Here is a 12825-nt window from a genome sequence, read left to right on the forward strand (position 1 = left end):
AAACAAAGGGAGAAAGAGGAATACAGATTGAAGGAAACAGGGAAGGATATAGAAACAGAGAGGAACTTAAATGAAAATGCAGACAGGAAAAAGCGAGAGGGGAGAGATGAAGCGCGACAGAGAAAAAAGCATAGAGAGATAAAGTTAAAAAGGGGAGTGACAGAAGATGAATGGCTGGAGGTGTGGAGTCGGGGAGAAAGGAGAGGAAGCAAATGAAAGGAGAGGAAATGAAGAGAAAGTTGGAGTGCAAGGCGAGCAAAGGCGGGAGAGTGAGATCCATGTAGGTTGGGGGTGGTGGTGGTGGTGGTGCAACACCTACACATTTTGCTCCATCTGCAAAACTATCCGCTCAAATATCTGATCCTGCCCTCATACCTCCTACCTCCGTCCTCCAACCCACCGAGCTGCAAGTAGACGACACAACATACAACCGGTGTGCAGAAACGAATCTAATGTGTGAGTGGATGGTGAGCTGGCTTACCTTCATGTAAGTATTGAGCTCAGGAATCCTGCTCTCGGCAATCTCCTGTTTGTTGCCGATGTAGATTTTACCTGCAGAAAAGACATTTTCATCATTAGAAAAAGATGTCAACGTGAAGTCAACATGCACGAGCAAAGCGGAAACCTCTTGGAGACGGGATTCACCCCGGCTGGGCTTGGGCACAATGGCAACAATTTTGAGGCAGAAATGTTAGTTTTTATGAACAAATGTCTGGTATAAAACTCTTACGGCTAAGCCGGTTCTTGTGGCACGTCACAGTTCATGGTACTGTCCATAGGAGTAACCTCCCAAACTCCTCAGTTATCCATTCTTATTCTTCAACTTCACATTTATTTGGACAAACCGCTGTTTCTCCAAGTCTTGTGCCCGTACTTGAGACTTTTGCTCTAAGTCCTCCCACAGATGGCGGCATTAGAAACTAAATGTCCTAAGATGGAGATGCACTGCGTATATCATCTTAATTATGACACCAACTTCAATTTGAACGTTATTAGGCCCTGAAAACCAGATCTGCACACTAGGTCCCACAGCATTTCAACAAGAGGCCTCTCCCCCTGTTGCTAAATCAAATTTAGCACAGTCTTAATGACCTGCAGCCACAATCTTCATTCCTCTCTCGTCTATCAATTCACTTCACGTCTCCCTCTCTCGCTCGCCAACACATTCCCACCACCTCACCGGGTCCTCTCACTGATGAAGTGTTAAGTAATGTGTCTCATCCCGTGGTGAAGAGAGCTTCTATGATATACTTAGACCACGATGATGAATCTAGCAAAACACTTAAAACCGGTAAGACCGTCCCTCTTACGCCGAGGTAGTTGAACGGTGTCAAATGCAGCAAAACGGCTCGAGGATTACCAGTTCAGCCGCCGTTTCGTCTCGCTACCTAAAGCCGGCTACACACTAGACGACTTTAAAGGCTCCGATCAACTGGGAAAAGACTAGGCATCATACATTTAACACGGATTACAATCACAGACAACCACACTGGTTTGGACTACCGTCAAAGTGGAGCGCACATTTGCCGATGTCCTCAAGACTTGTCCAGATTCCAGCTGCAAAAATCAAACACGTTTGATATTATCACGACGGGCCCAACTGGTCGAGGGCTTGATCGGGCAACTTGAGTCTTAAACTCCCGCACACGACGAGATAAAGTGTGCCGACCGTCCTTGGTGACCAGCCCTAGTTTGCACAGACTCAAGGCCAAAGGCACTCCTCAAGGCCGGATCAGGGTTATATTCTGCCTTTTCAATCCTCTGGTGTGTTCCCGGGTTAAATCTGTTCGTTCAGTGGCGTCGAAGGTGAACACCATGGTGGTAAAGTGTATTCTTAAACTAGTTAACAGTATTTATTTTACTATTCTAACCTAGGGAGAACCCGTTAACGATGCCGTGTACAGGATGGTTTGCTTTGAGTACAAGGAGAAAAGTGAGTTGTGTGTTTTTGTCTTTTTCCTTTCCCCGTCCTGCTGTTGCTTCACTTTAGACAAATTACTTTTATTATAACTGCGATAAATCCTTATTATAACTTGCGGCCAGCTTCCTCAAAATTCATTTCTGAGTTCAGAAGGCTCATTATAGGATCACAACGGATAAATAATCGACTTTAAACTCCGCGATGACAATCGAACTCACTCATTTACCCACTCTGTCCCCCACACCAAGCTTCTTATGGAAATACTTTTTCGGGTTATCTCTGAATGAAGCTTTTTTTTGTAGATTTTAGTCATTTTGCTGATTCTCTTATCCACAGTGAGGGGAGTGAAGAAGCAGAATGACCTTCAGTTTCATGATCAACAACACGAACAAGGCTCACATCCCCGTAGCAAAATTCCTCAGACCGTCAAACGCTGTACACGAGTTAGTTGGAGGAGGAGAGATAAGGACCCTGTATAAATGAGGCCAGGCCCCTCCCTTTCTTTTCCTATTTCATTCTTGCTCCTACCCATCATCCCTCTGTGTCCCTCCTACCTCCTCTCTGTCTTATTTTATCCAGTCTAATTAAGCCCATCAGATCTAATTTTGTCCCGCCAACTCCTTGGCGACAGGCACTCTGCGTGGAGTTTGGGACCTCCGCAGTATCCTAAAAGACCGAGAACAATTACACATTGTGAGAGTATGTACTATCATTAGCTGCAATGCACTTCTTGCAGGTCTCCGGTCCGTGCAATCAATTCTGCAAGTAGTCCAGACTGATGCTGCACACTTGATTTCCAACCTGTCAAAATGTGCACATCACCCATCTATTTGTGTCCCTACACTGACTGCCTGTTGACTCCCATACAACGCTCAAGACCAAGCTGTTGGCTTGTTCTTTACTCATATCAACAAATACACCCCTGCGGGGCCTCTTCATTCTACCTTTGGCGGGATACCGTCTATCCCCCTGTGCTGGAACCACAAGCTCTACATCCAGATTTTCTCTCACCCAGCCCTAAAATGGCGGTACGCACTACCAGCCTCCATCAGAGCTACGGACTCACTTACCTCCTTCAAAAGAACAGCCTAAAATATTTCCTCTTTCTACCACTTTAACCCTTCAATGGTCTCTGGTGGCACTTTTCGGTGACTATGAATTGGTGCCAGTTGCAAGCCGTTGTTATCAATGTCTACTATTGAGGACTTCTCCACTCCCACTTGCTGTTTTCTATGCTCTCACGTCACGATTTGACAGTTTTAACCGTTTTGTGGCAATATTAACCTTTAACTTTGATTCCCCTATTCTCAGGCTCTTGATGGTTTAAAGCACACCTACACTGAAAAGTCTCGTTTTGACTTCCATGTTGACATTTGACACTTTTCGCCATGGTACGACTGCCGAGCACTCGCAGTACCCAGCTGGTAACACCCAAATTTATCTGCTGATTACTGACTCTGTTGGAAGTCACCGTGGATCAAAGCGTCACCCAAACGTATGAATGTGAATGTCCTATCAGGTAAAAAATAAAAACTTGGAGGTGACAAGCAGCTGGCGTGTGACTAGAAAGTTGTCTGTATGAACACCACAGATTAACTGGAAAATGCGAGCCACAAGAGCCGCGACTGAAAATGAGGAGAGTACATGGTGCATACATCTACATTATATTGGTATCAACTCATTCTGCTTTTATCCAAAGAGACTTACATGAGGCAGTAATTAGCAGATAAATTCGAAGGCTACCAACATCAGAGCACTACATAGTATTCATATCATAGTAGTAGTAGTAGTAGTAATAGTACGATATGAAACAGTAGTAGTAGTAGTACATTTGCAACATAACAGTCATATCATAGCCAAAAGTACAAGTACAATGAAGTACATTTAGGGTAGGTGTACCTTAGATCATCAAGAAGTGGGAAGTGTACATCGCCACAAGTCAGAAAACAGGTGAAATATTCCATCAGGTGCAAATAGAAAAGAAGCTAAACTGTAGACGTCAGTAGTAATGTTGTTTATGTATAAGTACGGGTGCAATAGTAGTATCGGTGTCTGCTATGAAACGTTGCCGTCTCTCCCCCCCTTCTTTCCATCATATACACCAACGACTGCCGCAGCAACTATCAGAACTGACGCATCTTAAAGTTTGCTGACGATACCGTTATTGTCAGCCTCCCTGAAGGGGAGGAACGGGATCAGGGGCCGGTGATGGATGACTTTGTGGCTTGGTGTGCTGAGTCTTTCCCCCATCTAAATGTGTCAAAACCAAAAGAAATGATCATTGATTTTAGGAAGTCCCCACCAAGCCCACTGCCAACTGACCTAGTGGAGAACTAGAAATATTTGGGTATTGTTCTTGATTACAAACTGTGTTTTGAATCCCACGTTGATGCTACCTCTATAAAGGTCCAACAAAGACTGTTTTCCTGAGAAAAAGAACTCAGCATTTCTCCTGAGATGATGACTGTCTTTTATGAACGTTTCATTGAATCTGTTTTAACCTTTTGTGTTACAACTTGGTTTGGAAACCTAAACTTGTCCAATAAGAACAGACTTGGAAGTCTTGTTAAATGGCCAGTAAGATCTCAGGGAGGAGTCAGGCCAAGCTTTTGGTCATTTATAACAGGCAGATCCTTAGGAGGGCTTACGCTATATTGGACTGTCAGGACCACTCACTCACTCCATAGGGAGTCTGAGCTGTTGCTCTCAGGCCGTCGTCTCAGGGCAGCTGTTTAGAGGACTAAAAGACTCCACGTCTCTTTGATATGCTTGATGGCAGTTAGCAGTCTAGCTGCATTCCTTGCACTACCCTTGCATACTTGCACATTTGCATATTTGCACTCCTGCATATTTGTACTTGGTATTAATTTCCATTTCCCTGCACTAGTTCTGGGATTTATTGTTGATGTCGTTGCTGATGTTGTCCTTTTGTGTTATGTCATTATGTGAACCCTGGCTGCATAATACATTTCCCCTAGTGGGACAGTAAAGATAACCTTGAACTTGTACTCCATCAAATTTCCTTAATAAAAAAAAAAAAGGAAGAAGAAAGAAAGAACAGGAATCTTATCCTGGAAATCAATTGGTCTGGTCAAACCCTCGGGCTGCTGAAATCTGGTGAAAATTCACTGTATAACTTGGAGGCTCAGTGACAAAACCAGGAAAAAAGTTCATTCTCTTCTCACCACCTAAAACACATCACCCCCCTCCCCCGAGATATTTTCAAGCAACATCAAGGAGAGGTGGCATTTATCCAGCCTAGGGACGTCTCCAGCTGAACACACAACAGGTCTTTTTTATAAAAGGGTGAGAGATTTTGAAATGGCGAGAGTGACAGAAAGATGGGGGGGGGCACTTGTAATAGTAGCAGGATGTGACCAATATGAGGGACGGTAAGACAGGGCAACATAGAGCGACCGAAAAAAGTGGAAAGAAGAAAAAGGGGATGACAGAGACATGAAAGCGATGGATAAGAAGCACTGTGGACATCTAAAGGAGCAGAGAAGACAGACGGGGAGAAAATTTAATTGAGAGAGATGTGCAGAGACATCGATATACATACATACATACACAAGGTTAGAGAGACAGACAAAAAGATAGATGGACAGAGAGAGAGAGAAAGACATAAAATGAGAGATAGAGACAGATAGACGTGCACAAAGAGAGATGGACAGAGAGACAGACAGAGAGACATATGAGAGAGAGACAGAGACAGAGACAGAGATGGACAGAGAGACAGACAGAAAGAGAAAGCGAGATGGACAGAGAGAGAGAGAAAGACATAAAATGAGAGATAGAGACAGATAGACGTGCTCAGAGAGATGGACAGAGAGAGACAGATAGACATATGAGAGAGAGAGAGAGAGAGAGAGAGAGAGAGAGAGAGAGAGAGAGAGAGAGAGAGAGAGAGAGAGAGAGAGAGAGAGAGACAGAGACAGAGACAGAGACAGAGACAGAGACAGGGATGGACAGAGAGACAGACAGAAAGAGAAAGCGAGATGGACAGAGACAGAAAGAGAGAGAGCCAGATGAAATTGGAGATAGAGAGACAACAGAGAGACAAATAGAACATGGACAGACAACACAGAGACAGACAGACTGGCAGAGGCAAAAATGGAAACAGACAGACCAGACAGACAGACAGACAGACACTGGCCATTTTCATTTTGCCATCATTTCATCATTACCTGTATACTGACAGATGGCCAAGTGGCAGACCAAACAGGGGAGTGTCCGACCAGACAGACAAGAGGAGAGGGTAGATTTAGAAGAAAAGGCTAAAAGGACAGACAGACGGACAGACGGACAGACAGACAGACAAACAGAAAGAGAGAAGGAAGAAGGCAGCAAGGAAGACTGGGTTCTACCACTTCAGCCAGTGCCAGGTTGGTTGGGCAACCCTGGATGCAACGTGCACATGCTGCCGTACAAACAGCCTGGGCTCTCCGATACGCTGCAGCTGTGTGACAGCCTCCACCCATCTGGCTCGTAAAGGAGCCAGATGGGTGGAGGCGCATAGTTCGACACACGGCTGGCCTGCGGCGCACACCGGGAGAGATCAAAGCACAGGCGAGGCGTCGAAGAGGAAGGTCGACAGAGAGGCCATTGTACAGCTCGGTAGGAATGCACACGGGGGACGGGGCCACCCTGCCAACCCTGGTGCTAAAACATTCTGGGGGAGGACGCCATTTTCCTTGGTGGAGCACACCTGAGAGCCGCTTTAATGTCCACCCAGTCACAGGGTTATTAAGAAGGACAATGTAGCCTATAGATTTTATCAGGGTTCAGAGACGGTGGATGGTTGACAGTCGAGACGAGGCGTGGTGGTGGGTGTGAACATGATTGACAGCCACGAGAATCGTCCAATCACATTAGCTAAAAAAAAAACGTTAAAACGGGCATACGGGTAGCGTAGTGGTCTATTCTGTTGCTTACCAACACAGGGATCTCCGGTTCGAATCCCCGTGTTACCTCCGGCTTGGTCAGGCGTCCTCACAGACACAATTGGCCGTGTCTGCAGGTGGGAAGCCGGATGTGGGTATGTGTCCTGGTTGCTGCACTAGCGCCTCCTCTGGTTGGCTGGGGGTGCCTGTTCAGGGGGGAGGGGGAACTGGGGGGGAATAGCGTGATCCTCCCACGTGCTACGTCCCCCCTGGTGAAACTCCTCACTGTCAGGTGAAAAGAAGGGGCTCTGGCGACTCCACATGTATGGGAGGAGGCATGTGGTAGTCTGCAGGTGGAGCAGCAAGCGGGACAGCTTGGAAAAGTGAGGTAATTGGTCGGATACAATTGTGGACAAAATGGGGGGAAAATCCACAAAAAAACAAAAACCAAACCATTAAAACAATACAGATTCACTGCCAATAAAAGTGGGAGTGTCTGGGGCACACAGAACAGCGCCCCCTGGAAAATCTGAAGAAACCAATCAGACAGCAGCCTCGGGTCACCTGCTCGCCACACGTGTGAGGCCTTACATAAGGTATTGTTTGGCCGGCGCCCCTCACCCAGGAAGTATATGTATTCAGACAGGAAGTATATGTATTCAGACAGAAACCAACCAAACACCATTTAAACCAATATTCAATGCTGCTGACAGGCGCTCACAGACTGAACACCACTTTTATTTCATCATTATTTGCATTATACAACTAAATTATATCTAACATGTTTAACTAGATTTTCCTCTCTTGATAATTGAAGGGGGAGGCGCCCCAGCACCCTGTACTGGCCCGCCGCCACTGGTGTACACCAGTACAACAGGAGACACCGTGAACAGAGTAAAACCATGCAGATACAGTTGTTTAACACCAAGTTAATACACGTTCACTGTGTTGGAGAGCTGAGCAATAGATCGATGTAATGCTGATGTCATGATGTGAGACTAGATACCGTCTGGGATTCAGTTATCACATCAGTGTACAAGCTACATGCCGTCATTCCCTGGTCTTAAAGGCTGCATTACAGTAAAGTGAAAATGCCCCCCCCCCTTCTCCCCAATTGTACTTGGCCAATTACCCCACTCTTCTGAGCCGTCTCGTTCGCTGCTCCACCCCCTCTAACACAGGGGATTCGAACTGACGATCCCCACATTGGTCCGTTTTAGCCGAGTCAAACGAACAATGGACGCCTCTGGCTGCCCGGTCATCACATCCACATTACTAGCGATCATTTCTCAACATTTCCTCTTGCGTGAAAATCTCATGAAGGCACCGACTGTCACACCCAAAACATCATCACATGGAGGCACTCAGTCAGAAATGCTGTGATATTTGATCTTGTCAACATCGCCCAGCCCTAGCAGTGTGGTTTTTAACCGTCTAACCTGGTTTGTATTCCGCTGAAGCGTTTTCACTCGAGTTGAGTGATTTGTCGGTGAGCAAACCCCTTCAGGGACCTTGTGGGAGATGGGTCCGAGAGCTGGTTTTTGATAAGTTCTGACATTTTTACTAGCGAAGATAATGTATTTTCAGCATAATGGCCTATCTATTTTCAGCATACATTTATTTTCTTAACGTTTCAGCCCCATTGACCTTGGGGCAGAGACGTTAAGAAAATAAATGTATTTTTGTTGCGCCTCTTTGGCCACCTCTGTATCAGTTATTTGCCTCGACTCCGGCCGTTTGAACACATCTGATGTATTTTCGGTCCCTGCTTTCATCTCGTGCCTTTTCATGTTTGCTCTCGGTTTCCTGTCTTGTTGCGGGACCGCCGTCATTTTGAAACTTCGTTCTGTAATGTGTGACTCGCGCTACCCCACTTTTCAAAATTTCCTTCTCGAAGCCCTCGCCCTACAAATTGACCACATCTTTTTGATTTCAAGGAGTCTCCCTCTCTTATTTTTCCTCTGGCGGTCATTTGTCCAGCTATCCATCTGCTGTGAATACTCAAGTCCTTTCCCGTCTGCTCTGAATGCTAATTTGGCTCAGGTGATATTTATCTCCTCTGAATGAATGAGGGATGTGAATGATGACTTTGCGCTGACCTTGTGGAATGGAGATCCCAAAGACGGGCCCAGTCCAATAGATTTATTCTGGGATGGAGAGAATTTTGCCACAAGTGTGTTTAAACTGAAGATTTCTATTCAAAGCTACAAAAATTTGGGAGTCCAGGTAGCGTGGCGGTCTATTCCGTTGCCTACCAACATGGGGATCACCAGTTCGAATCCCCGTGTTACATCTGGCTTGGTCAGGTGTACCTACAGACACAACTGGCCGTATCTGCAGGTAGGAAGCTGGATGTGGGTATGTCCTGGTCGCTGCACTAGCGCCTCCTCTGGTCGGTCGGGGTGCCTGTTCGAGGGGGAGGGGGAACTGGGGGGAATAGCGTGATCCTCCCATGCGCTACGTCCCCTGGACGAAACCCCTCACTGTCCCCGAATCAGCAGAGCAGCACGGTGGCGCAGTGGTTAGCGCGGTTGCCTCACAGCAAGAAGGTCCTGGGTTCGAGCCCTGGGGTAGTCCAACCTTGGGGGTCGTCCAACCTTGGGCGTCGTTCCAGGTCGTCCTCTGTGTGGAGTTTGCATGTTCTCCCCATGTCTGTGTGGGTTTCCTCCCACAGTCCAAAGACATGTAGGTCAGGTGAACTGGCCATACTAAATTGTCCCTAGATATGAATGTGTGTGTGTGTGTGTGGGCCCTGTGTGATGGGTGATGGCCTGGCGGCCTGTCCAGGGTGTCTCCCCTCCTGCCGCCCAATGACAGCTGGGATAGGCTCCAGGGTCCCCGCGACCCTGAGAGCAGGATAAGTGGTACGGATAATGGATGGATGGATGGATGGACTATTTGTTCTTATCCAAGTCAATATTAGCGCTCATACTAGACACATGCTTTTTCACATGAATATCTATAAATGTACTTTCACTTCTCTACAAAATGACTCATTCATTTCGGGGCAGATGACACAGCACGCCAGCATATTCACGGTAACCTGTAAATCTGGAGACGCTGCAGCCCTGTTCTTAGAAGCTAATTGTTATTTCTTTTCATCATCTACAAATTGCCACTGCTTATTTCCGTGCTAGCACGTGGTTACGTCATCAGCTTCAGCACTTTGCTCATCTAAATGCTGCGTATCATTTTCAAACTGATGCTACATGATCATTTTGTCAACCAGGGGCTTGAGATCCCCACCGTCCTCAACAGAACACAGCTGTTGTTTTAAATTCTGCGCTAGTTATTCATTTATAAGAGACACTCGAACCTTTTTCCAACATGCTGGACATGTCACTGGGGAGGCCATGCTGCAACACGACTAATCAGATGCTCAACCTTACGGTATTATGCAACAACGGCATCTTGCACTTGCCTTGTCCTTGTGGACTGGATATAAGTGGATTTGGGGAAAGGCCTGCAGCGACAACAGGGTGAATTGTAATCAAATCCACGAGGCCCATAGTGGAAATTACGCTTTGGCTTAATTCAAACCATCTCGGTGATTTGATTTCGGCGTAGCACATTTTTTGAAGTCATAAAACAGATCAGATCAAATCCACATCCATTCGAGAAACCCGATTAGGAAAACACATAGAAGTGGGACAGACTCTTGATTTATCTCATCGCACAGGAAAACCGACCACCTTTTTGTCTCCCTCGGCTCTCGGCCAGTCAACTCCATCAAGCACACAGTAGTTCACATTCAGATGGGGTTTTCTCTCTCCCCGGGACGAGGAGGCTGTCCTCTCACAGCCTGGTCTGTGACGGCACGTGAATCAGCGTGCACTTTTAACGGCGAAGGTTACACGGTGACTCGACAGAACCTCTGCAGTAAATATCCCCGTCCCTCTCCATGTCCACTCAGCATTTTCACGCCAGCAAAGCAGGATAAATGCCTGCAGGCGTTACTGGAGGAGTTATGTGTGATTTAAATGACCGTAAAATCTATGGGATGAGAGCGCCGGCTCTACACCTTGACCTTATTACTGTTGGTAGTTTGGTCTAAAAATCGAAGCTCACACCATCGTTGTGCTCAACGGTAAGTGACCGGAAGGGAAGATGGTGGCGCGGATTCACATTTGTGGCAGCTTCACACAGTACCGTCGATGCAGTTTCTTTGTCCACATCTAAGTTTTTGTCTTCGTTTGTTGGCTTGGAGAGCTGGCGCTGGATCGGCCGCTGGTCTTGCCCACAGCTGCAGCCAAGGAGGTAACACCGAGGGCGGTCTGACAGGACACGGAAGCAGGGCAGGCTAAGCTAACTGCTAGCTCATGCAAACCAGCAGTTCAGATAACACTGAGGGCGGTCCGGCGGCGGCCTCACCTCGCGCTGACTGTGGTGTTTTTGATGTTGCCGTGTGGAGTGAGGCGAGGTGTGTCCAGGGTGTCTGGCTGGGAGAGCCAGCACTGGATCAGCTGGGAGGGCTGGTCTGCTTCGTCCGGTTGCCACAGGCACCACGGCCCCTGCCTGGAGCTGCTCTCAAGGAGGAGACACCGAGGGCGGTCTGACAGGACGCGTAATCGGGGCACGCTAGGCTAACTGCTAGCCCATTCAGACCGGTGGTTCCACCAGTCATCCTTGCTGGCGTTTGTTCCCTTGGACAGTGATTTTTTTTGTTGTTGTTTGGTTTGGACATGTGTGTTAGTTTGAATATGTGTGTTCTTATAGTTCTTGAATGTGTTTTTGTCTGTGTGTTGCACTGCTGTGGGCTCGGGGAAACGGCGTTTCGTTCCACCTCATGTGCGCAAATACATGAGGTGAAATGACAAATAAAGTGTTCCTGGTACCTGAAGTCGCTTACATAGAATAAGAGGATCAGCTGAATGCATGTTTGTGTAGGTTCACATCGTTCATCCTGGTAATACGATATCACAATGCATAAGATTTTAAATTAGAATGTCAATACATAATTGACCTTTTGTTGGTCAGGGGGCCTTTTGGGACACCAACCAGATGTCTTGTGAGCATTGTGAGCTAATGTCCCTCAGTCTAACATGAACACCTAAAGTCCTTCAGTCCATCTATACATTTTGCATGTATAGATGGGCTGTAGCACATAGCACCATGCCATTATTGAAGGCCCTGTTGCCAACCTTTAGAAGACATTGGTCACAGATAGGGCGGCATGGTGGCGCAGTGGTTAGCGCGGTCGCCTCACAGCAAGAAGGTCCTGGGTTTGAGCCCCGGGGTAGTCCAGCCTTGGTGGGTCATCCCAGGCTGCCTCTGTGTGGAGTTTGCATGTTCTCCCCAAGTCTGCGTGGGTTTCCTCCAGGTGCTCCGGTTTCCTCCCACAGTCCAAAGACATGTAGGTTAGGTGAGTCGGACGTACTAAATTGTCCCTAGGTATGAAGTGTGTGTGTGTGTGTGTGTGTGTGTGTGTGTGTGTGTGTTTGTGTGTGTCGGCCCTGTGATGGCCTGGCGGCCTATCCAGGGTGTCTCCCCACCTGCCGCCCAATGACGGCTGGAATAGGCTCCAGCATCCCTGCGACCCTGAGAGCAGGATAAGCGATTCAGATAATGGATGGATGGATGGTCTCAGATAGTTTTTAGAAGGAATTATGCGGAGTGGAGTTAGTTAGCGTTGGCACCCCAGGCGGCAGCCATGACTGTCAGACGTCAAAAAAATTATCTATGGTTCCCCAAAAATCCACATAATGCTCTGTCACTACTGTACCTGAGATGTTTCTTATTACCGAGACAACGTTTTTCTAAAGAAAGGCATGAATCAAATGAAAATAAAAGTCAGTTTGATCATTGTATGTTGTCAGTAGGTTTTCAATGGAAAGGGACTCTCTGAGAGTATTGTTTATCTAACTCATCAACAGTAACCACGGAGCGCGGGATGAGGGCAGGACTCGACTAAGGGTGAATTAATCCTACCCTGACAAAGAAGTAAAAAACAGAAAAGAATTCTTCCTGTAAGTCAATGTCATCATCTTGCAACAGAAGTTCAGACATTACAGTTGATGTATC

At 46.9% G+C, this 12825-nt stretch overlaps 1 protein-coding gene across 1 annotated transcript in view; it reads right to left on the reverse strand.

The window, feature by feature from the left end:
- ncf4 (neutrophil cytosolic factor 4) overlaps positions 1-12825 on the reverse strand; it is a 48533-nt gene that overhangs the window by 34269 nt on the left and 1439 nt on the right. The window contains exons 3-4 of the mRNA XM_056301647.1: positions 4081-4171; positions 482-552 (exon numbers count right to left, since the gene is read on the reverse strand). Coding sequence (XP_056157622.1) covers positions 482-552; positions 4081-4171 — 162 coding nt within the window. The remainder of the gene's footprint in view (positions 1-481; positions 553-4080; positions 4172-12825) is intronic.

Source organism: Lampris incognitus (assembly GCF_029633865.1).
Source record: "Lampris incognitus isolate fLamInc1 chromosome 5 unlocalized genomic scaffold, fLamInc1.hap2 SUPER_5_unloc_2, whole genome shotgun sequence".
Classification (NCBI taxonomy): domain Eukaryota; kingdom Metazoa; phylum Chordata; class Actinopteri; order Lampriformes; family Lampridae; genus Lampris; species Lampris incognitus.